Genomic DNA, 21,930 nt, shown 5'->3' on the forward strand with positions numbered 1-21,930 from the left:
CTCTCACACATTCTTTCATTGTTGTGGCACTTAGGAAAAAATAAATATTATTTAATGCTAACTGATGTAAAACAACAGAAATTAATATAACTGATTACAGGTAAGTAATATAACTGAAGAGAGTGAGAAAAGATATGTTTAACTGTCTTTTTATTCTGCGTATGTAAATTTCTGATTTCAACTGTATGAGCGTTTCAGCTGCCTTTGACATAAGAGGGCAGTTTGGGATCACTTATGTGCTAATGAGTTGAATGTGATGTAATGGACAGAAGTAAATAAGGAGCAGATGCTGCTTCCTTCCTGCTGTATTCGAGTCAAAACACTGATTTGGGAGTGACACCAAGTTCAACTAACCTTTGACTAAGATGTGGGATTTGTTACTCGGTGTGCTCAGTGAGCAAGTCAGCTACAATTTAAGATATAAAGTAGTAATTAATAGTTTTAGATTCTGTATGAACACTCTATCCTCATGTTAAAAAAGGAATGTGTAATACCATGAAAGGTGTGAAGGACTCTTTGTAAAACTAATTTTACAGTTTATCGTTTATTTTTGTTTGTTTTACTGTCTTGAAGTTGGGCTTTGTTATGAACCCATGACCAAACCCTTTCCAAACTTTGCAATTTCTACTTCTAAACTAACTGTCAAGCATTATGAAGTTTCTTCTTTTTCATATATACAAAAACAAAACATAAGAAATTAAAAAAGCTCAACAATTGTTATAGACACTGTCCGTCAACATGGAATACTTGGAAAATTAAAAATACACAGAGCTAATAGTTATGTAAAATATTTCAAACCACTTGCATAAGCTATTATTTAAGTCAAACCAGTGATGATTTTTTTCCCTCATTTTCAACAATGTAAATAAACTATGCAGCAAAAATATTTTCTTAGCCATTCAAATAATTCATTCCAGGTGTTCCAACACCTCCCATGGTGAAAGTTGTATAAAATCAAGAACCTAATGTGCACATATTATTTTATTATTTGGATGGTGTGTTTTATTTCATAACTCGTTTTACAACATCAGTGATTTGTCCTTTTTTGTTAAGCACTCTGCACTTGTAATTGTATAATAATAATAATAATAATAATAATAATAATAATAATAATAATAATAATAATAAATAAATAGTTTAAAATATCACGTTGCATAATCCTCAAGGTGACACAGATGAATGCAGTGTGTGCAGAATGGGCCCAAGGCAACTTAAGGTGCTTCTAGAGGACCAACCATCAGGGCCCTCCCATAAATCCATGAACATCCACAAAAAACATCAATCTACTTTTTTTTTTTAGTTTTTTTTTTACCTTGGTTTATTGAAAATGAGAATACCATTTAAGATTTTGGTTTAAGCATAGATAACTTAAAACATTTTAAAATTGTTTCCATTTTTAATTTAAAATGTAAAAGAACCAGAAAGTTCTTTTACATTTTAAAATAACTTTTGAAAGTTCTTCATTGTTTTATTGTTGTGTTAATATAGTAACACTCTAATACTATGGCATTAAATGTTTCTGTGTTTGAGTAAGATCTATTGAGAAATGCACATCAGCAAATAAATACATGCAGTAAATATATAATAGAAAAAAGAATTAGCCTCTGCAGTCAGGGCAAATTTATAACATAAGAAAAAAATACTGAAGCTATTAGAAAGAGCACATGGCGATTGAAAGAAATGTCCAGTGGTAAATTGTAATTTTCTGTTTCTATTCAAGGTGATGTTTGATAAAATGTATCAGATATGCTTTAATATTTCTGCATAAAAAAAACAAATCATTACTTACCAGAGTAATGATAGCTAATTATCCAGATCTGTGTTGGAATAGTGTTAATGGTGCAATGTTCTTAACAGGAGAGGAGGTCCCACATCAACTCTTGCTCAAGGCCCCATACAACCTTGGGCCAGCCCTGAGTGAGTGCGTGATGAAACAACACGTGCTTATAATTGTTTTAATGAACATTTTATGCATGCAGGTAACCTTTCCAACCTTGTGCAGTGTGTTTGTGATGAGAGGAATGGATAAACTTTCTCTGGCCTGCAATCTTACATTCCATGTTTAGAGAGAAGCCCATCACTCTCTCACACACCCTCCCCTCCGCCATCCAATCCTCAGACGAGGACAGAATCGGCGGGGGTCACACGGAAAATAGCCTGATATATATACGCCCAAACAGGGATTTCTTCCTCTGAGTCTCCTCCATTCAGTGCTGCACTCCTTGTGTGCCACCCGGACCGGAAATTGTGAGTGCTTCAGGGGAAAAGGTAGTTGCTTTCTTAACTATAAGCAGAAATGGCTCCCAAGAAGGACCCTAAAGCTCCCGCCAAGAAGGCCGAACCTGCACCTGCACCCGCACCGGCACCGGCACCCGAGCCAGCGCCCGCTCCCGCAGCGGCCCCCGCTATTGACCTGTCTTCCGTCAAGGTACCATGACAATGAACGCATGACCTGATCTGGAGCGGGAAGGATTAGAGTGGGACGCACACGGTTTGGGATCAGCAGCAACTGCGGTTTTCAACTAAGGACTGCATTACATATTAATCTGCAGTGGTTAATAAAACATATTTTATTTGCGACATTGTCATCAATACTTTTGAGTGAAAATATGAAGCATTGTGAGTTATTTCACGGTTAGGCTTATTTTAGTCAAACGATTGATGCAGTCACAATAAGTTTATGAAAAGATCTTGAGAGCAATTTGAGGTTTAGGTTTAAAGGAACATTCTCACAGCTATGAATGGGGATGCAGGGAACAAGCAGAACCATGGATAGCTCACCGCGGTTTTAGACCACGCCCAGCTGTTTCCGGATTGGACTCAAGGTGATGAGTAATGCTTGATAGCAATCCACAGCGTCTCCAAATGTGGACATCTTAATGTGGCTAAAGATGGACTCCCACAGATCAGGTGCAATCACATGGCAAAAAAAAAAAAAAAAAAAAAGTAGGGCAGCTGGGGAAAAAAAAATTGTTTTATGGGAATTAATTTGTGCATGGATGATTTCATTAAAAAGAGCTTTTATGCCATGTATTGCTTTTGAAACTTACACTATTGCTTTTTATTTGGCTTGTAGATTGAATTCAGCGCAGACCAGGTTGATGGTAAGTAAACTTCTGCCCAATTTTGCAGCCACAAGACAGAATATCACATTGTAAACAGTTCATGTTATCAAAAAACTCTCATCTGTCTCAGATTTCAATTGACCTACCAGTAAGTCAATCTGTCACTATCTTCAATCTTTAAAGCTTGACAGATTAGTTAACGGAAGAACTTTTGAATGAAATTAAGCCAAAGCAAACCTGTAGAAGAATCAGCAACCGGTGTTACAATATTTGTGACAAGTGGTCACCCCAATCATTTCTGTGTTTTGCCAATCCACAGAAATATCACATGCCAAGTGAAACTTAAGACTAGCTAAGAAGGAGAATGCTTATATAGGTAGTTAATTATAAAGATTTAATTATCCCTCAAAAACATATATCAACTATTCATCCAATTTGTGCAGCAATTCATTTGAGTAAACACAACAGGTCAACAGGTTTTGTAAGGAAAAATGTAAATAAGTCTCTTTAAAATAAAATGAATAACTTGTGGTGCTAAACATCTGTGTAATAATTGAACTTTAACCTACAGCTGTAGAACAGCAAACAAAAAAATTAAGTTAGTGTCAAATTAAAAAGATTACTAGTTCATAGCACACAAATATAGCACAGAACTAATTAATGACTATTGAACTCTGGTATGCTAAATAAACCTAAGATGTTTCTGTGTCTTGATATTTGCTTCTTTTATTATACCATCTCCAGATCTTTTGAAATGAAACTGTTCAGAAAGAGTACCAGCCACAGGAGGGATAAAGAAATGCTATGACTTTGACAAAAAGAAGCACCTGTGGGCTGCTAGTCAGCAAAGGACTAGACCACTGGGCTGGCTGGATGCTTGTTACACTAAAGTCAGCACTCCCTTCTTTTACTCCGCTCTCACCCACAGAGGGTCTTGCCTTTAAAAGGAGGGGCTCATGTTCTCAGCTATGTATATCAATTCCAAGGTGGTCTTTTAAAAGAGCCCCGCTGTGACAGAAGGAGACAGCTGAGACAGAAATAGTGTGAGGGGTGATGGAGCTCGGCAGCAGTCGGTCCATTCAGCCAGCAACACTGCAGCCTCCTTGGACGTCTTGCACTTGTGCTTTTCCCTTGTCAGTTAGCAGAGTAACTACTTCCACCTGCTGGTAGTTTTGCAACAGCTGCACTTTTTGAGAAATAAAGCGCTGATAAAAACACATTACATTTGAACTGATTTTAAAGCATTTAGAAGCTTCAGAAATGTAACAGCTAGACAGATAATTACATTCTAAACATCACTAAAATGACTTGATAATATGATTGACGAAAAATGTCCAAAATATGACACTTTTACATTAATAAAAAAATGGTTGCAGAAACCGTATAAAATGATTCCTCTCCTACAAATTTCTCCCGTAATTTTTTTTGTCGCTGAGTAGTGTAAAACATTTAGGGGATGGAAATTTTAAGGTGTGTGAGATAAAAAGCTCTGTATAGTAAAATTTGGGTATTAAAAACTCCAAATGCTCCTCCATACATACACAAAATAGCTCATGATTTAAACAAATACACCGGAGCATTTAGGTGATGATATTCTGTTCTCACTGCATTCAACAGACTACAGAGAGGCCTTCGGCTTGTTTGACAGGGTGGGTGACAACAAGGTGGCGTACAACCAGATCGCTGACATCATGCGCGCTCTGGGACAAAACCCCACCAACAAGGAAGTCAGCAAACTGCTGGGAAATCCCACACCTGAAGGTAAGAGAACCATTCACTAACTCAAGTTTTGTGTTTTCATTTCATATTGTTAGTATTATACAAAATCAACTCATTTTTTTTATTTATTTTTTTAGCTTTGCACCATGTTATAATGTTATTCCCTCATCAAAAACATACCTGGAGTGTTGCCTTCATTCTTTGATACATGTTTGAGAAATCCTTTAATCTCGGGTGGCAATCATTCATCTGCAAATTGTCTGGGTGGAGCTAGCTCCGCCTTCGAAACGCAGCTCCTCCTTGGAGCTGCAGTTTCCAAGGTTATGTGCTTCCACCTCACAGAGCACCAGTCCCGCGATTCCTCCCTGAGCTCCTACAGACTAGCCAGTAGCAATTAACAAACACATGATGGAACTGCGCATCAGTGGAGCTAATTATATGAACTACTTCTCAGTGAAAGGCTGGTAAAAATGTTGTTGAAGGGTTAGTAGAGGAGCAATGTTTTTGATGACTTCCTGAAGGCAGAGGAATAGCAGGAGTCAGTCTAAGAGACAGTGGCCCAATTTCAAGACATACAATTATGAAGTCAAATTTCTTTTAAGTCATATTATGAATAAATAGCATATTTACAACAACTGAAGGTAACATAGTTACTTGATTGTGCTATAAGATGGCACAGTTTGTCGTTTTGAAAACAGACTTACAGTCACCATCAACCGTTTATGACATCAGTTCAATCACTGCATTTTGATTGTATTTCTTCAGGACCTCAAATTGCAACAACAGTGTTTTTCAGCAAGCAAATATTCACTTTACTAGCTAAAATAAGTCAAGTAGACATTGTGGTAGTGTTTTGGACATGTCTGAAGTGGTTTTGAAATTATTTTAAATACGAGAACACATATTTTTTAGTAATGATGAAAGCTATGCTGCTCAAAAAAACAAGAAAAATGCAAGAGCATAATCATGAAGCAGATATGAACCTTTTATCACAAGAGGGCGCTGCGGTGTAGTCTACAGTAGGGCCCATATGTTGAAAACATATGCATCAGACCTTCATCATAAGCTTTGTTAACATAAAAAATAACTTAGATTTGCTTTTGAGAAGTACCAGTGATGAAGTTTACTTAAAGCAAAAGTAACTTCTAGGACAATTAATAATGTACTCTTAAGTTACTAGTACCAGAAACATTCATACTAATGTGTTTTGCAAAAAATAAAAGCAGGTTTGTGAAACTCACGGACGCTTGTGAGTTTGTGTGCTGCTGCATTGGAGTTTCTCCACTACAGCAATGGTAGAGGGATGATATCTAGCAGAATAGTCAGCTGTTTGAGGTTTACTAGTGAAATATCTATTGTATTTTTTATTTCTTCTTCCACAGACATGGCCAACAAGAGAGTAGAATTTGAGGGTTTCTTGCCCATGTTTCAGACAATCATCAACAGCCCAAACAAGGCACAATTTGAGGACTATGTTGAGGGTCTGCGTGTCTTTGACAAGGAGGGAAACGGCACAGTCATGGGTGCTGAGCTCCGTATTGTCCTGTCAACACTTGGTAAGTTTGAACTGGGCTCTGGTGATTTATATGGCACTCCACACGCTACTTTATGTGTTTTCAACACTGAATGTGTTCTGTGACCCCTTGCAGGAGAGAAGATGAATGAGACTGAAATTGATGCCCTTATGGCAGGACAGGAGGATGAGAATGGCTGCATCAACTATGAGGGTGAGCCAAAAATTACCCTAACACTATTTCTGCTACTACTACTACTACAGAACTGAGCTACACAATGGAACTATTTTAAACCAGGTGGTTAATCCTTTAGGTGTTGCGTTATTTCTTACTTGGTATCTTCATTTACCAATAGTCAGTCAAAGAGGTGCCAAGACCAAAGCAGCTTTTTGCTGACTTAAAACAAGACCAACAACTCCTCTCTCATAATAGTGTTTTTTGTGAACGTTAGTTTATGAACCTTTAAGCTGTCATAACAACAGCATTACACTGTTGTTTACACTGAAGTCAGTCATTACTTTTTAGATGAGCGGTGGGGTGCAGGACTGCCGCAACTCACCTGTTTCAGCCAGGACTGGCCCAGTAAGAGACCCATTTGGATTGTTCTGCCTTCTGCCACCAGATGGCAACAAATGGGACAAATATTCAGTTTTATCAGTGGAGGCCTCTCTCTGTCACTTATAAGATGAAAGGTTACTGTCTGGTCTATGCAAACGCACACTACACCCTCACATTACTAAAATGAAATAATAGTGCAGCTACACCAAGCAAAAGTCATATGGGTTAAAGCTTTCAGCAATTACTCAGTTGAACATATTTTTGTAGCTTTTGTTAGGAGTTTTTGATTTGCCTTAAAAATGAGATCGACTTAAAGCATATACAGAACAAAAGGAGATTGTTCGAATTAGCTTAGAGCAACAAAAATATCCCCTGTGTACCATTACATTCATGTTTTTCATTATCAGCAGGTTCCATTTACAGTCTGTGTCTTATATACATAGTCTGGTGATGCACCACCTCCCACTTCACCACATAGATAATGTTTGGCTTCTCTGTAAAAGAAATTACCCATAGCAACAGTGTTTTAAGTTTTATGGTTCATAAAATATTGTTTGTATGAGCCTTGATGACATCTTTGGATTGAAGGTGTTTTAAGGAGATTGAAGTCTGCTTTTTCCTGACCTAGCCATTACCTTCAGCCTCTGGAAGTAGTTAATCTACATTTATATTAAATGGAGGTGCCAAGAGAGTTATTTACTGCAGGTAAAATATTAATTTCTTATAACCCATCAGCAAAACCTCACTTCCTTTAAATGTATTTTCAGTCTCCCTCTACTGCTCATAAAATAGAATGCATTCTTATGACATGGCTACCTTAATGTTTGAGACAGCAGGTCATTGAACATTCATTGAAGTCTGATACAGAGTTACTGTGTCTGTGGCGCTTGCTACACCATCACGTGGCATTACTAGTTCATGAACTCATGTCATGTTGCCAGTTTTTGTCTCCTCGTTAATTTTTCTACTCTGTTCTTTCTATATATTGCCCTGGTCTTCATCTGCAGCCTTTGTCAAGCACATCATGTCTGTGTAAGGACCCTGCCACTGCGGTGGTGAACATCGACTAGTGCAGACGACCCCATGGTGTCGCGACATCCACTCGCTGTTTCCTGAATCATCTTGTGGAAGCAGGGGGAACAAAGGACTAAGAGATGTCATTTCCTGAACCCTGTTTTGTTAAATCCTACTTTTTTTCTCTCTCTTTTGTCCAAATGGTGCTTTATTATTATTATTTTTCATTTCTCTCTTCCTCCTCCTGCTACTTGGAAAGCAGTAACGATTGCAGACGAAGTGATTCTTCCTTCATCTTCATTCAGGTCCCGTGGTCTCATTTGGGGTTTTTGTTATTACAGAGGAACGGTGATGGAGGGGGAGGTGGGATACAAATGACCATTTCCTCCCACTCATTGTTTGGCTGGCTGTCTATCTGCCATGTAGGTGACTGGTTTGGCCCAGGACTGGCCATCAAAATCAATCCACCCTTCACTCAATCCATCCCTGAGTCTTAAGTTATTGTATCCTCTGCCATTTCACAATAAACGTTTCATACTCCCATTTTATTCCAGAATATTTGTCTCTATTTTTGTGCAATTTCTAATAATATTCTGCTAGTGAGCTACTCATCAAAGTTTAAGGTGCTGCTTTTAAAAGTCCTGGAGAAATAGATGCACATATTAACTGATTAGCACCTAATTTGAAGTGTGTGTGTATAAGCAAAGTAATGTTTGTATGACACACTTTTTCGGTAAACAAAACTTTTCAGCCTACGGATACCCTTAAAGGTAAGTCTGACCAAAAATGTCTTTTTATATGAATGATTTTTATAGTGCCACAACTTTTTACATCTTCTCAGTTTGAAGCAACATTTGGTAGTCATAGTAAACCTTAGTTCTAGAAGTAAAGTTAAGAAGAACAGAAGAACAACATATGAAGGGGAATCGATGCTTCAAAATGGAATTTTTCTGTTTATAATATATTAAAAAAACACTACGTTTGGGATAAAAACGATGCAGCTCACCCAGAACACTCACTGTGAAACATGATGATGGTAGCATCATGCTGTTGGGATGCTTTTCTTCATCAGGAGGAACAAGATTACAGGTCAAATCTGATGAGAAGATAGATGGAGATAAATATAGTGCATACATCAAATAAATCCTGGTAAACGCTGAAAATAAGAGACTGGAGAAAGTTCAGCCTTCCAGAAAGACAACAATCGTAACTATAGAGCCAGAGCTGAAGCTTAATGTTTTACATCAAAGCATATTAATGGCTCAGCCAAAGTCCAGACTAAAAACCAAATGATAACCTGTGGCAAGACAAAATGTGCAAAACTTTCAAGGGGATTGTTACTTTAGCAAAGCACTGTATAACACAAAAACAAAACATGATCAAACAAGCCAATCAATCAATACAGTGTATTGGGTTATTTATTGCAAATAAATAAACCTCTGCATAATCATCGCTGTGTACTTCTAACTATGTCAACATATTTTTGATCATTTGAAAAGAAAACAAGMAGCGTGTCACTTTTTGTTATTTTTATTGTCATTAATTATCATAATTGGTGTCATATCAACAGGAGAAAAACTGCATACATCTACTTGACCTTTTAAATACATTAAGAGTTGCTGCAGGGTGGAGCAAGAGGTGGGGGAGAGGCACACGGAGATGGGGGATGCAGAATAAACACAGAAGCAAACAAACAGTTGCAGTTGGGGGGCAGTAATTGGGCAGGAAGCGGGTCATACCACAAACAGTGTCTGGAGAAAAAAAAACAACAAAGAAAAATCTAGATCACCCGAACATTTTGTCCAAACAGATATATCAGGAGCTGACCGAGTTCTTTCTCCCAGTGGACATTTGACAAGTATTTTTTTTTTTATTTAAGGCTTTTAAAAAGTTTTTTAACCTTTAACAATTTCATCTCCCTACACATCACAACAAACAATCCAAATACAGCGGCGTCCCTCCATAAAACGGCATGGGATCTGCACCAAATGCATACACACACACACATACACACATACATGCTTTTGCGCGCGCGCACGCACGCACACACACACGCACGCACACGCACACACACACACACGCACACGCACACCCATACACACACCCCTGCACACGTTTTGGAGAAGTGGCAACATCTACCGTAGCATCTATTCTTCAGTGGCTCAGACAGCAATCATCATCGACTTTAAAGATCAACCTTTATTAGTTGCTCCTCAAAGAATTTCCTTCTGGGACAGATATTTGTGGAATGAGCTCCAAGTGTTTTAAGCAGGCGTCTATATAGATCTGCTGAGCAGGTTTAAGTGAGTAAGGCTGTTTGACAAGACGGAGATGCATCCCTCAGCAACACCAAATCAGTCTTGGACATTGTCACCAAGCATTACACTGTAAAACATCTATTAACTACAAAACATGAACTTGTTAATCTTTATCCAATAAATGAGGAAATTATTTACTAAAATGTTTTTTTTTTCTTCAATATAAAAGAGCCTCTTTTCATATTTGATTCATACATGCTTGTCATAACATGATGTGGTTCTTGCATATATGCCATTGTAAAGTAATATCTTATAGCCATATTTTTGTTTCCTTTTAAAATGTGAGACATGTGAATGRGAAAGAGGTTGTATCCTATAGAGATCTCTATATTATTATTTTTAAACAGATCATGTATCGAGTCAACAATGACTCACAGTAAAGATGCTCGTTGTTAGGGGATCTGGCAATCATGCATGTTTGCTGAGCAAGAACAAAAAGGGTGGCATGGTGCACAGGCCATGTCTTTAGTTGCTTAGAGTAGAAAAAAAAAAAAAAAGGCTGTCGCTTCTTCGATACACTGATCCAAGACCAGTAAAGCCAGTGATGACAGATATACCACTTAATCAAGAGCAAACGCCCAGTCTAACTATGCAAAACATTGTTCAAAACATAAAGGAATATCCACAAAACAAATCAGAAAAAACACGTTTAAGGTTAAAAATAGAAGACCAAAACACAGTAGCTTCTAAGTCTAGTCTCTGCTTAGAGTTTAGTGACGGATGTTGCGCGAAAGATGTTAAGGAGACCTCTGTGTGCTGAGCATCAATGGTAACCACTTTGTTTCATGATGGTGAGAGAGGGCAGAAGAGTTCTTAAAGGTGAGGGTGTCTTGGATGCACAGCAGCCGTCTAGAGGTCCAGTGTTCACAAGCCCTGCTTGGCTAAGGCATCACTTACATCCTTGGCCAAGGTTGCTAACTGTGGAGACTCCATTATGTTGAGACTGCCAGAGGACGACAGCTGGCTTTCCTTCTGATGGTGGGGAGAGACGGAGCCTGACAGACCAGGTGACTGGACGATGATCTCAGCTCCGTGGTCAACACGGGCCTTTGCATGCTCACGAAATGTCAGCCTGTGGCTCTCAATCTGTTAAATGCAGAAAATATGTTTTAAAAAATATATACCATGAGAATAAGTTTAAATGACTGCAGGCAGACAGTCTGTCTGTCTTCTCAAATATTTAAAAAAGAAAAAAAAAAAAACGAGACTTTGATGTGTGATTAGTCAGTCAAAACAGAATAAGTTTTTGTAGATATTTGACGTCGCAACAAATTCTCTCCCCTTCATTGATGCGTAGAAGCATTTAGCATTTAAACACTCACCATAATGCGACCTCCACCAGGAATATGATGTGCATTCTCCAGTGAACCCACCTTGGCTTGAGCTTTGTCTTTGAAATCCAACTTCACACTCTCTATTCGCACATTACCGCCACCTGAGCATAAGAAGAAGAAAAAGAATTACCCCCTTGCTAAAGTACAGGGGGTTAACCATTGTACTATTTTGTATATGCTTCTGTGCATTTTATCAGGTTTTATGAGATGGTGCRACATAAAATAGCRTATAGCATTAAGTGAAAGAAAAAGGTCACATTCTTTTCAAAATGTTTTGTGTCTTGCATTTGTTTTAAGTTGATTTTTACTTTAGTAGCCTTAAATACACCTACTGCCTTTGTGATCTGATTTGGAAAAAGGACATTATTGTTTTAAAAAAGCAAAAAGGGGATCAAGCACAGACTTTGCCACAAGCCACTTAGATACAAAAAAGACATTTAAGAAGAGGTTCTGTTTAGATGGAACCAAACTTGAGCTTTGAGGCCAACATGCAAAACACTATATGTAGCTGAAAAACTACTGCTGCCACATGGTGACTTATGGTGATGGCAGCTTATATTGTGGAGATAAAGGGACTGACTGTTGATGTTTTATGTAACTCTGTGTCCTTTTGTTTTTGTAGCTATGATGTCTGAGGATTCATTTCCCTTGAGGATATTGATAAAGCTGAAGTGAACTGAACTGGGAGGCTTATCTTGAGGAGGGACATAAACACTGAGCAGGATAGGTGGTATTTAGGTAAGGCCAATTTATTTATATAGCATATTTTCAGCAACAAGGCAATTCAAAGTGCTTTACATGAATTAGAAGGAAATACAAACAATACAACAAACCAAAAGAAAGACAAAAACATATTGGCTCCCCATGTTTAATAAGATTAAGTAGTCTGTAATTTATAAACYAGTAGGAGTTTCTCTCATTCTTGTTCTGGTAAAATTAGATGTTGGTTCTCCATGTTKGGAAAGATTATTAATTCGGTATAAAACTAAATGTTTGTTCTCCGACCACCTATGAAGTAACACAAAGCACACAATGGTCTGATATTAAATGTTTAATGCTAAATGTTGATCTAAGGTAATGAGTAGTACAATACTAGAAAAAGATCTGTTTGAGGTTGAAAAAGACTCTAGTGTGGGGTAGAGATTCACTTTCCAACAAAACTCTGAACACCCAGTCAGACCTACAGTGAACTGGTTTAGATAAAAGCATATTCGTGTCAGAATGGTCTAGTCAAATTCCAGACCTTGATCCAACTGGGAGTCTGGAGCACAACTAGAAAACTGATGTTTACAGACATGTTGCATCCATTTTTAACAGTTTCATGTATTTTAGATTGTTTTTAGATGTATGGATGTTCTGCTAAAGTTCCCCAAAGTWAAAAATAAAGTGGGCAGCTTTAAGGTTTTCAGCATATTGTGCCTGGAACAATTTATAATTTATATTCTTCAACCTCAAACCTTTGGTACATCGAAGGGCTTTAAAAATATGGTAATGTCTTTGGAGTGCACATTGTCTGTGAGTGASTGTTTTCTGCAAGCAAATAAAAAAATTTAAATGTGTGTTTGTTTTTATTGCTGTCTTGGCCAGGTCTCCCTTGTAAAAGAGGTCTTTGATCTCAGTGGGWCTAGCCTGCTTAAGTAAAGGTTAAATAAAAATAACAATAAACTGACCCACCATTGGGAATGAGCCTTAAGGCTGACACTGGGGACAAACCTGCACATAAAGCCTCAAATAATAWAGAGCAGCAAGAATAACTGTGACAAAAAGACGCCAGCAGAGGGAGCTAGAACGGCAACAAACAACTGCTGCAATATTACTTGGAGAGTATCAATGTGACATCTTAAACACACAGAACCAAAACAACAGTCAAAGATGGATGCAAGCTAATTATATACGTGTGTGAGACCTAACTATTCACTACAACTATTAAGTGTTCAACATTCAAGACTATCCAGAGGCTTAGAAAGTATCATATGTCCAAGCTACAAAAAAAAAAAAAAAAAAAGCACAGCAACCCTTAAAACATTTATCATGTCTTGTAGAGGCCAGAACTGAGACTGTCAATGCTTCTGGATTGAGTCAGCTGAGGTGTGATGCAATGCAGCTCTCAWCATCTTGTTTCACACTCATTTTCTAGAAAGAATTAAAGCGCAACTGCAGCAATGTTTGCCAGGGACCCGAAAAACACCTCCTACAGTCCACTGCCTGTGGACAGATCCATCAAGCTGTCAATCCAAATGCAGTTCATGCCTCAGTTCAGCTGCTGTTCCTCCAGCACAACAGGACACTGAAGAGTTCAGCAACCCAGAGTGATTGACGGGTTATTTCGGAGATTTATATAAGCTACAAAACAGCCATTATTTATGCTGAAATGGATTTGTTATTTAGTGTCTGAGAAGCAAGTCAGTCAGAGCAATATTTTCAATTTTCTATATCTATATATAACTGATTGCATAAAACTACTGCAATTACACATCTTACCCTCAGCTAACTGCTGGATATTTTTGCATGTTTTATGTCAGGAATTATTTCCATTCCAACTGAGGTGACTCATTTCTTGCTTAATTTGACCAAATGGCTTTAAACTCTTATCCTAATGACTGAAGTACTAATAACAGAATAATTTTTTTTCCTCTAGTGGTTTGCTCTTATTTTTTATCTAAAATGTTCTGGAATGTCAAAGAGCTTGTGAAGCTTTCTAATAAGATATCCACAGCCATTGTAAGAGAAACAATGGCTGTGGACAAGCCCACAGCATGACAGATCTCCCACTATGTACAATAAACCACATGATAACTTGTCTTTGTTTTGCACTAAACCCATCTCATCAAAAGTCAGTGTTTCAATAAAAAAAAGTCTCCATCCCCTCTAGCACATGGCTCCAAACTTTTACCTTTGTAGCAGTTGGACAGAAAAGGYCTTTTTCCTGGCATGCCTTCCAAAATGGTTGGCATTTTGGAAGGCATGTAGATGGTTGTTATGGAGACCTGGTGAACCCAGATTGCTGCTGTGTGATGCACCTCTTTAAAAGCTGTCTGCCATTCTGCTCAGTGCAYCTGGCAGTATGTTAAGTATCCAGCCTCACTAACAGATATGGATTTATATRTCATGCTATTTTTAAAGGTGAATAATAGCTGTAAAACATGTTTTAGTGGTAAATATCGTGGATGTCAAATTTTGTGAATTTTGCTGTAAAATTTTATGAATTTTACAGCAAAAGATAATACTGCTGCAGTGGAAGATCAATTCAAAGCTTTTCACTCGTGTTTCCAACAGGTGTGGATGGGGCTGCATACCAGTGAATAAGGCTTCCTAAAACACCCACAGCTGCTGTCATTCACATCACCCCTGACTCCCTTTGTATCACCAACTATGTATGGAGCTCTATACCTGGTCGATGATGAATGTTGTCGAGAGAACCACATTTGGAGGTCACATGGCTCAGGTCAATCTTCTTGTTCTGTATTTGTACCTGGAAAAGACAAAGTTGAGAAATACCAAAGTCAACATTTTGAGAGTCTAAATCATGTTAAAAAAAATACCAAATTTCTCTGAGTTACAGCAGATTGCGTGCTGTAAGATATGCAATTCCGCYGTGCATCTTCTTCATAAAGAAAATAATTCAACCTCAACCCAAAAGGCCTCAAATTTGGGGGTAATAGCATTGGCTCCAAGAGACGCTGGAGATCAAAGTTAAACCWGCTTAAAATGAGGTGTTGAATTTTGTTGGTAATTCTCTAGTACATTTATGTCCAATAATATTTATTTCCTTGACAACTCTTACATTTAATGTTTTCTGTGCCCAGATCTTTTTTTCTTATGAAAATAGTAGACACCTTCTTGAATAGACAAACAAATAGGTTAAAAACGTCTTTTGAAGAAGAATATAAAAATGTGTTTTGATTTACATCAATAGGAAGATTCCTGTAGAAAATCATCCTCATGTTCAGCTCTCTCCAAAGATTCTGTATCAGATTCAAATCAGGACTACTGTAGTTCTACTTCTACACTATGAGACAGCAAACAGAAAGGAGTAATAAAGCTCTAAGGCACAGCAAAATGAGTAAGGAGAGAAACAACACAGGCTGAAATGAATCACTGCAACATGTAAGGTCACCGACATAGTTAATGTTTTTCAATGATTATTCTGGAAAACAGAAGCTTTGTTATGAACACGTGAATAGAAGTCAGACGATGAACAATGAAGGTAATGAGATGCAGACTACGTAGTACAGYTGTTGGAGCTTCTGCACCTACATGGATAATAATGTTGGTTTGAAAAGTTGTGGTGTCGGTGAATCATAAAGAAGCTTCACTGGTATGAAAACAAATAACATGAACACAAAGTYAAAAATAATGTGTTGTGCTTTGTGTAAGTATTGAATTAGATCATCAAGTATTTCAATCCTTTGACAAACCATTCAACTCTTCCTGTTGGGTTGTGATATGAAAGGCAACTCCAAATCTTTATGTATTTAAAAAAAACTTTCTGTGAGGACAATAAACAGCAGTTCTACATCCATGAAGTCTCTCAAACTCTTGCATCACTTTCTTCAGACATTAGCAGATAATCTGCAAAAACTTTAAAAAGTATATTTTTGGTATAAAAGTACCAAAGAAATTCTTGAACCATGTTCCCCTTGTTGCAAATAAAATATATTACTTTTGTTGTGCCATCTTTGATCTTTCTATAGAATATAGAAAATTCCACATATTACATTGTAGGAATTGGATCAGATTTCTGGAACATTTCCCTTTGTTACTTTATTATTGTTTAATTTTTAATAAAATCAGCAATTTTTTGATTTTCTATGTATTCTTCCAAATGAGTAATAACGTAAGTCAAAGTCGTAGGCATTAAGAAGAAGCAAAAGAAAATCACCAACTGAGTCTGTTTAGAAAATATTCCAGACAACACTCAATTGAGCACAAAACGGTTCTATGAACAGCTATTGACTGCTTTGCCAAGGGCACCAGTACATTTTTGTAATTGTTGTTTAAGCACAGCTGTTTGCCAAGGTACATTGGTAATTTCATGCTGAATGCTTGAATTCATTAAACAAAAATAGGTTTAATGTAAACAGACCTAGTCCAGGGCTATACAGTCAGAGAAACTTTTAATTGTTTCATCGTTATGAGGCTTGTGTTATGGTGCAATGATAATATGGATCAGTCAAATCAAAAACCACAGATGGAGCAGACGTCGTACCTGCTCCTTCAGATGGCTGCAATTAGACTCAATCAACTGTTTCATGAAATATTCTACATATTGCAGATAAAGGTCAGTGGGGAAGGTCTGAAGGTCAGTGGGGAAGGTCTTAAATCATTGGAATATAATCTAGTCGAAAACCTTTACATTTGTTGAGAGAGATTTTTAACTGTACGTCAAAACAGGAACTCAAACAAAACTATAATATGTTGTGGTGTTGAACGCTTTTGGAATGTCTTTCAAATGCTTAAATCTTTCATATCTAATGGCGATCGCATAAAATGGCAATCACTTTTMATGATAAACATGTATAAAAAGGTTTGAAATAGATACATATTTTAAATCYGCTGGCATAACCCTAACAATGAAGGAATCTTTATTTTAAGTGAATTTATTCAGTAGAGAAAAATAAAATTWGATATTTGTTTGCAGCAAATCTCAAGTAGAATAATATATACCCCTGTTTCAATTTTTTTTCACAACACTCATTTGCTAATTAGAATTGACAGTATTTTTTGATAATTTCTTCTTATTTTTGTTCCTTTTGTTCAACATTTCACAAGGTTGGAGCACACAAAGAGAAAAATCTTTGACCTCCCTCTTCTACGCAGGCTCTTTTGATAATCCTAGAGTCCTGGATCCAATGTCCAAAGTTAGCAACATTTATTTTACGGTTTTATTTAAAAAAAAAAACAAAAAAACATTTTCACCTGGTGCTAGAAAACATATTACTAAAGTGGCGGTACTTTTCAGAAAAGTMCAAGAATTTGAACGTTTAAACCTTTAAAAATAAAATTAGCAAAAGCAAATCAAAATTACAGAAAAACAAGTTTCCATAAAAAAGCATGTTGGCAAATATCTYCGTAGCTCRGTGAATGAACAACACACAGAACAACAAGTTGAAAAGGGAAGCAGTAAGACTGCAAAAGGCACAGCACAACACACCACAAAATGCACTGATAATGTAACACTGAGAATGGTTTGCAGGACAAGACTCACGTTTCCACCTCCTGCTGAGTGGCCCCGCCTGTCCAAGGACCCACACCTAGACTGAACATGGCTATAGTTCAGTTTTACACTGGGGATGAGGACCTGCAGGGGCGGAGGCGAGCAATGAAGTGGGAAAATACTTTGACCCTTTAACAAATCTTGTAAACAGTTTCTATCAACTAGTCACTTAATWGTCCAGAGATTTTTGAACAATAGTCCTGGCTCTCACAGTTCCTCTGCAGCCTTGGACAAGCATACTTTAGGAAACACATCTACAGTAGGGCAGAACAAAAGACACCATTCTAACCTTGGAATGAGCTGATCAATWAATAAAGTGAACAATTAAAAAACACAARACTCAGACAAATAGGCTGCATGACTGAAGCCCTGACCCGATACATACACTGAAGGCTTTATATACCAATGGGAGTGGGAGGCATAAACTGTAATCCAATACTTCTGATTTTAATCTGCAGCTTTCTTAACTTGACGGTGGCAGAAAGGGACGATCTTCAGAGGGGCCTTGAGGTAAAAATAGAGGCAAATTACAGCCACCTTAAATTGGGACCTCAGTTTAAGGTGCATGCARGGGTGAAAAATATGTGAGTGTACTATGACAATTAATGACTCGCAGCAGCTGCAAAGAAAGAGAAAGCAGGAGAGAGATGCWGACACAGTCAACTCAATAGCGCAAATTAATAATAAAAATAGCGACATGTCATGCAGCAATTGGAAGGGAAATAAAAAAGCCATTCAATTGTGCAAACATATTTTTAGGTGGTTTCTGCAGGAAAGGACCTGTTGACAGAACAACAGGCATTTGGCCTTAAGCTTTTTGGGTTTTTGTTACTAAAAGATGGTTAAATTCCAAGATGACTATCCGAAAGACTCATGTTATTCTATAACCATCCRTTATGCTGTAAATAAAATTAAAACCTGTATATTTATTTAAAACAAAGGTAAATGAATTAAACAAATTTTAAAAAGTGAAAGCAGATAATAWGTTTGTGGTCAGGTGATGGTTTATGGGCTATCAAAGTCTATCCTGACAAATAGCTTAAAAATGTTTTTGCATCTCCATTTTACAAATAAAAAAAATATATACATATATATTAAAACAAATTATTAAAAAGCAAATGTACACTTAGCACAGAACATAGAAAATCTATTTATGTAGACTTTTCCATATTGCAACTATGCATCTTATAGCATTTAGAAGCCTGYTTACTTTCCCTTAAAATGATTCCCATTTGTAAGTAAGACATTTGCATGAGGAGAAGCTGAAAGCTTTTCAAGGTCAAAATAACAATACTCAATCCACCAATGCTTTTTCCCTACAAGTGTGGGATAATGTAAGCGATATTCCTAAATGATGGGACAAATTAGATGTCATAATTTTTCAAAGATTAATTATTCGTTTAWTATTTTCTTTTGAATATTTAAGAAAACTTGGAACAAGAGGAATAATGATGATGATAATCACTTRGACAGAAAATGTCCTTCAGTTATGGAGGGAAAAATTAACAGGCTTTCCAAAATATATTTTTTCTTTCATTTTACCTAACATGAAAAAATGTTTTATGAGACAAAATGTTTTAGTGGTAAGAGCAGACTAAGAACTTTAAAGCATAAAGAAACKGACACCAAAGTTCATAAATCAAATACAGGCATTTTCTTGTAGCTTCCCTTTCTCTTCCTGTGCCTGATAACCTGTGAGTTATGCTAAAAAATATTTAAAACTTTACTACCTTTCTGAATTATGATTTTTATACYTCAACTGTTGTAAAARGTATAACTTCTTTAACTGAAAACTATAAACAAGGGCTATGTGAGATGCTTAGTTTTAGTATTGGTTTTACAAAATAACCCTACTTTAATCTTCTCCGTAGCTTTACTGCTGACCTGTCACATGTGTTCTGTGGTTCAGCGGTCCTCTTCATCCTTATTTACTTACTTATATTCTAAAACCATGCTCTCAAACAAACAAAACAATGGTTGAAAGGAGTTTAGTACAAATACTTTCTAAATATTTCTAATTTTTCATTTAAAAAAAAGACATACCCTTTGTCCACTTTTCAGTTATCCACTATATGTTSCAGCTGCAATACTTTTGCAAGATTCTGTCTAGCTAAATATTTTCGTGAGTGCTCATGAAGCCCTCTGGGAGGATGTCACCCTGGGTTGTGAGCCACATCCCCCATATCTCATCCTGCCACTGGTATTGGCTGCTCACTTCTTATCTGTCAGCTGTAATATAAAAAGCCGTTAACCCTCATGCGCAGACAGATTTAAGTTATTTTTAATTAAATGTCAGCTTTGTAAACTGACATGTTTTTGCTGGAACCTGATTGGACTAAATTCTGTTTGCCTGAGTATTTTGGTATGAAAGAAAAAAAAAGTGATGAGATTTTTTCTGATATTTAGCGTTTATGACACTGCTTTACAGTTGTGAAACCAAAAGCTAACAGAGCGTAGAGGAAAAGCAAATCCTACTCACCACAAAACTTGACCAATTTTATACAAAGAAGCACCAACTACAGTCAAGGGAATTAGTCCTTGACTAACTACAGTTAGCTAGCTGTAAAGGTACATACAGCTGAAACCAGAAGTTTACATACATTAAGTCAAAAGACATGTTTATCAACTGTCTGAAGTTAAATCTGACAAAACMTCTCCTGTAAATTATTTCTGTTAAATGTCACACAAATGGGAGAATCTGTCAGGCATTGAATTTTATCAGCAAAAAGTGATTAAGTTCAGCTTATTGATTACAATCTGAATTTCCTGATGAATACAGAGACATATTCGTTGCTTACAAGAAAAAAGAGAATGTCAGAACGAACAAAAACTGTTGCTGAAACTGTTTAAATTCTTGACCACAGATCAAAATGTTTTTTAATGTGCAAGGGAGAATCTGCTTTTGATTTTGTTTTCATTTGATCTGCAGCAACAAATACATTTAGTTTATGTAAAATAACATTTACTCTTGAGTAAACAACTCTACTGGATAGTGTGATGCAACTATCAGTGAGGATATGTAACAGCAGAGGATATGTAACCAGCCGCTGTGTGACCTGAACTTATGTGTCACAAACAAACAAACAAACAAACAAACAAACAAACAAACAAACAAACAAACAAACAAACAAACAAACAAACAAACAAACAAACAAACAAACAAACAGTAATGGTAAAGAAGTGCAGCACTGACTTCCAGCAGTAAATGTACAAAATCCCCGTTTGGCCATCAAAAGAATATGTAGGCAATCACAAAAAACTGAAACTATAAAAGTACATGAATCTTAAGCTATCTTTCAAGCTTAGATTCTCTGCGTAGAGGAGCAGATTAAATGTTACCTTTGCTAAATGACAGTGTGCATCTCTAAATAGGTTGACAATCTGAAGTTTTCTCCTGGTTCTGATAAAATTAAAAAAAAAAAAACACAAATGAGCTACCAAAAGATGACGTCCTTTAGTAATAAGACAGGGAACACACAAAATGAATGGCCTTGTGTTCAAACCAGCAAAAATAATTTTAATGAAAACAGGAGAAACTTTTTTTTAAATCACAATATTTCTTTTCAAGTGCAAATGAGCCCATTAGTAATATGCTGTTCTCACCAAGTTTGGACACAACTGCTTGTGTTAATTTTGAAATATGCATCATAAAAAAAACACAAGCTAAGAAATGTGATCTGTGCATTGGATGAAAAATGCACAAAAAATTCACTTCCACATCCACAGGATTACTTCTGAAACTCCTCCGGTTTGGAACGGATGAAGTAAATAACTGTTAGCAGTAGGAACAAGAACCATGTCACAAATCATAACCAATCACGCCATCTTGGACAGAGAAACATGCACGCAATGGAAAACAAAGCATCCATTTTTTTCAGGCCATCGTTTGGAACATGATTCCTCCATACTTTGTAGTTGACCACACTAAGCAGCTCAGAGATCTGTAAAAGTCATAAACACATCAGGCAAAAGCCTAGACTCCTAATCGGGTCATCAGTGCAGCCTTGTATAAGCTGATGGCTACGGACACACACTGCTGTTTTCATCCCTTTGCTTGATGCTGCAGCACTGCTGTTTTTGTTGCAGGGTGAAACCTAGACAAGACAAAAAATCTCGACAATACTAGGGAGGGAGGTGTATATACTCAAATGCACAGTCTCCCTTGGATCAGAAAAGATCATTTGAATATAT

General features: G+C 36.9%; 2 protein-coding genes across 2 annotated transcripts in view; one reads left to right on the forward strand and one right to left on the reverse strand.

The window, feature by feature from the left end:
- The first annotated feature begins 2,184 nt into the window (after positions 1 to 2,184).
- On the forward strand, positions 2,185 to 8,418 carry myl1 (myosin, light chain 1, alkali; skeletal, fast). The gene is made up of 6 exons (XM_008403813.2): positions 2,185 to 2,428; positions 3,077 to 3,104; positions 4,683 to 4,826; positions 6,167 to 6,340; positions 6,434 to 6,511; positions 7,864 to 8,418. The coding sequence occupies exons 1-6, from the start codon at positions 2,297 to 2,299 to the stop codon at positions 7,890 to 7,892; spliced, it is 585 nt and encodes a 194-aa protein (XP_008402035.1). The 5' UTR covers positions 2,185 to 2,296; the 3' UTR covers positions 7,893 to 8,418.
- Positions 8,419 to 9,384: 966 nt separating this feature from the next.
- The window catches only part of map2 (microtubule-associated protein 2), an 84,436-nt gene continuing 71,890 nt past the window's right edge, over positions 9,385 to 21,930 (reverse strand). Inside the window, exons 17-19 of the mRNA XM_017309283.1 lie at positions 14,913 to 14,994; positions 11,511 to 11,623; positions 9,385 to 11,274 (exon numbers count right to left, since the gene is read on the reverse strand). Coding sequence (XP_017164772.1) covers positions 11,053 to 11,274; positions 11,511 to 11,623; positions 14,913 to 14,994 — 417 coding nt within the window. The 3' untranslated portion in view covers positions 9,385 to 11,052. The remainder of the gene's footprint in view (positions 11,275 to 11,510; positions 11,624 to 14,912; positions 14,995 to 21,930) is intronic.

The sequence above is a fragment of the Poecilia reticulata genome, linkage group LG2, assembly GCF_000633615.1.
Source record: "Poecilia reticulata strain Guanapo linkage group LG2, Guppy_female_1.0+MT, whole genome shotgun sequence".
Classification (NCBI taxonomy): domain Eukaryota; kingdom Metazoa; phylum Chordata; class Actinopteri; order Cyprinodontiformes; family Poeciliidae; genus Poecilia; species Poecilia reticulata.

Coding starts and splice junctions, on each gene's coding strand:
- myl1 (XM_008403813.2), top strand. CDS start 2,297: ATGGCTCCCAAGAAGGACCCTAAAGCTCCCGCCAAGAAGGCCGAACCT. Junction 3,105..4,682: donor CAGCGCAGACCAGGTTGATG/GTAAGTAAACTT, acceptor TGCATTCAACAG/ACTACAGAGAGGCCTTCGGC. Junction 4,827..6,166: donor GGGAAATCCCACACCTGAAG/GTAAGAGAACCA, acceptor CTTCTTCCACAG/ACATGGCCAACAAGAGAGTA.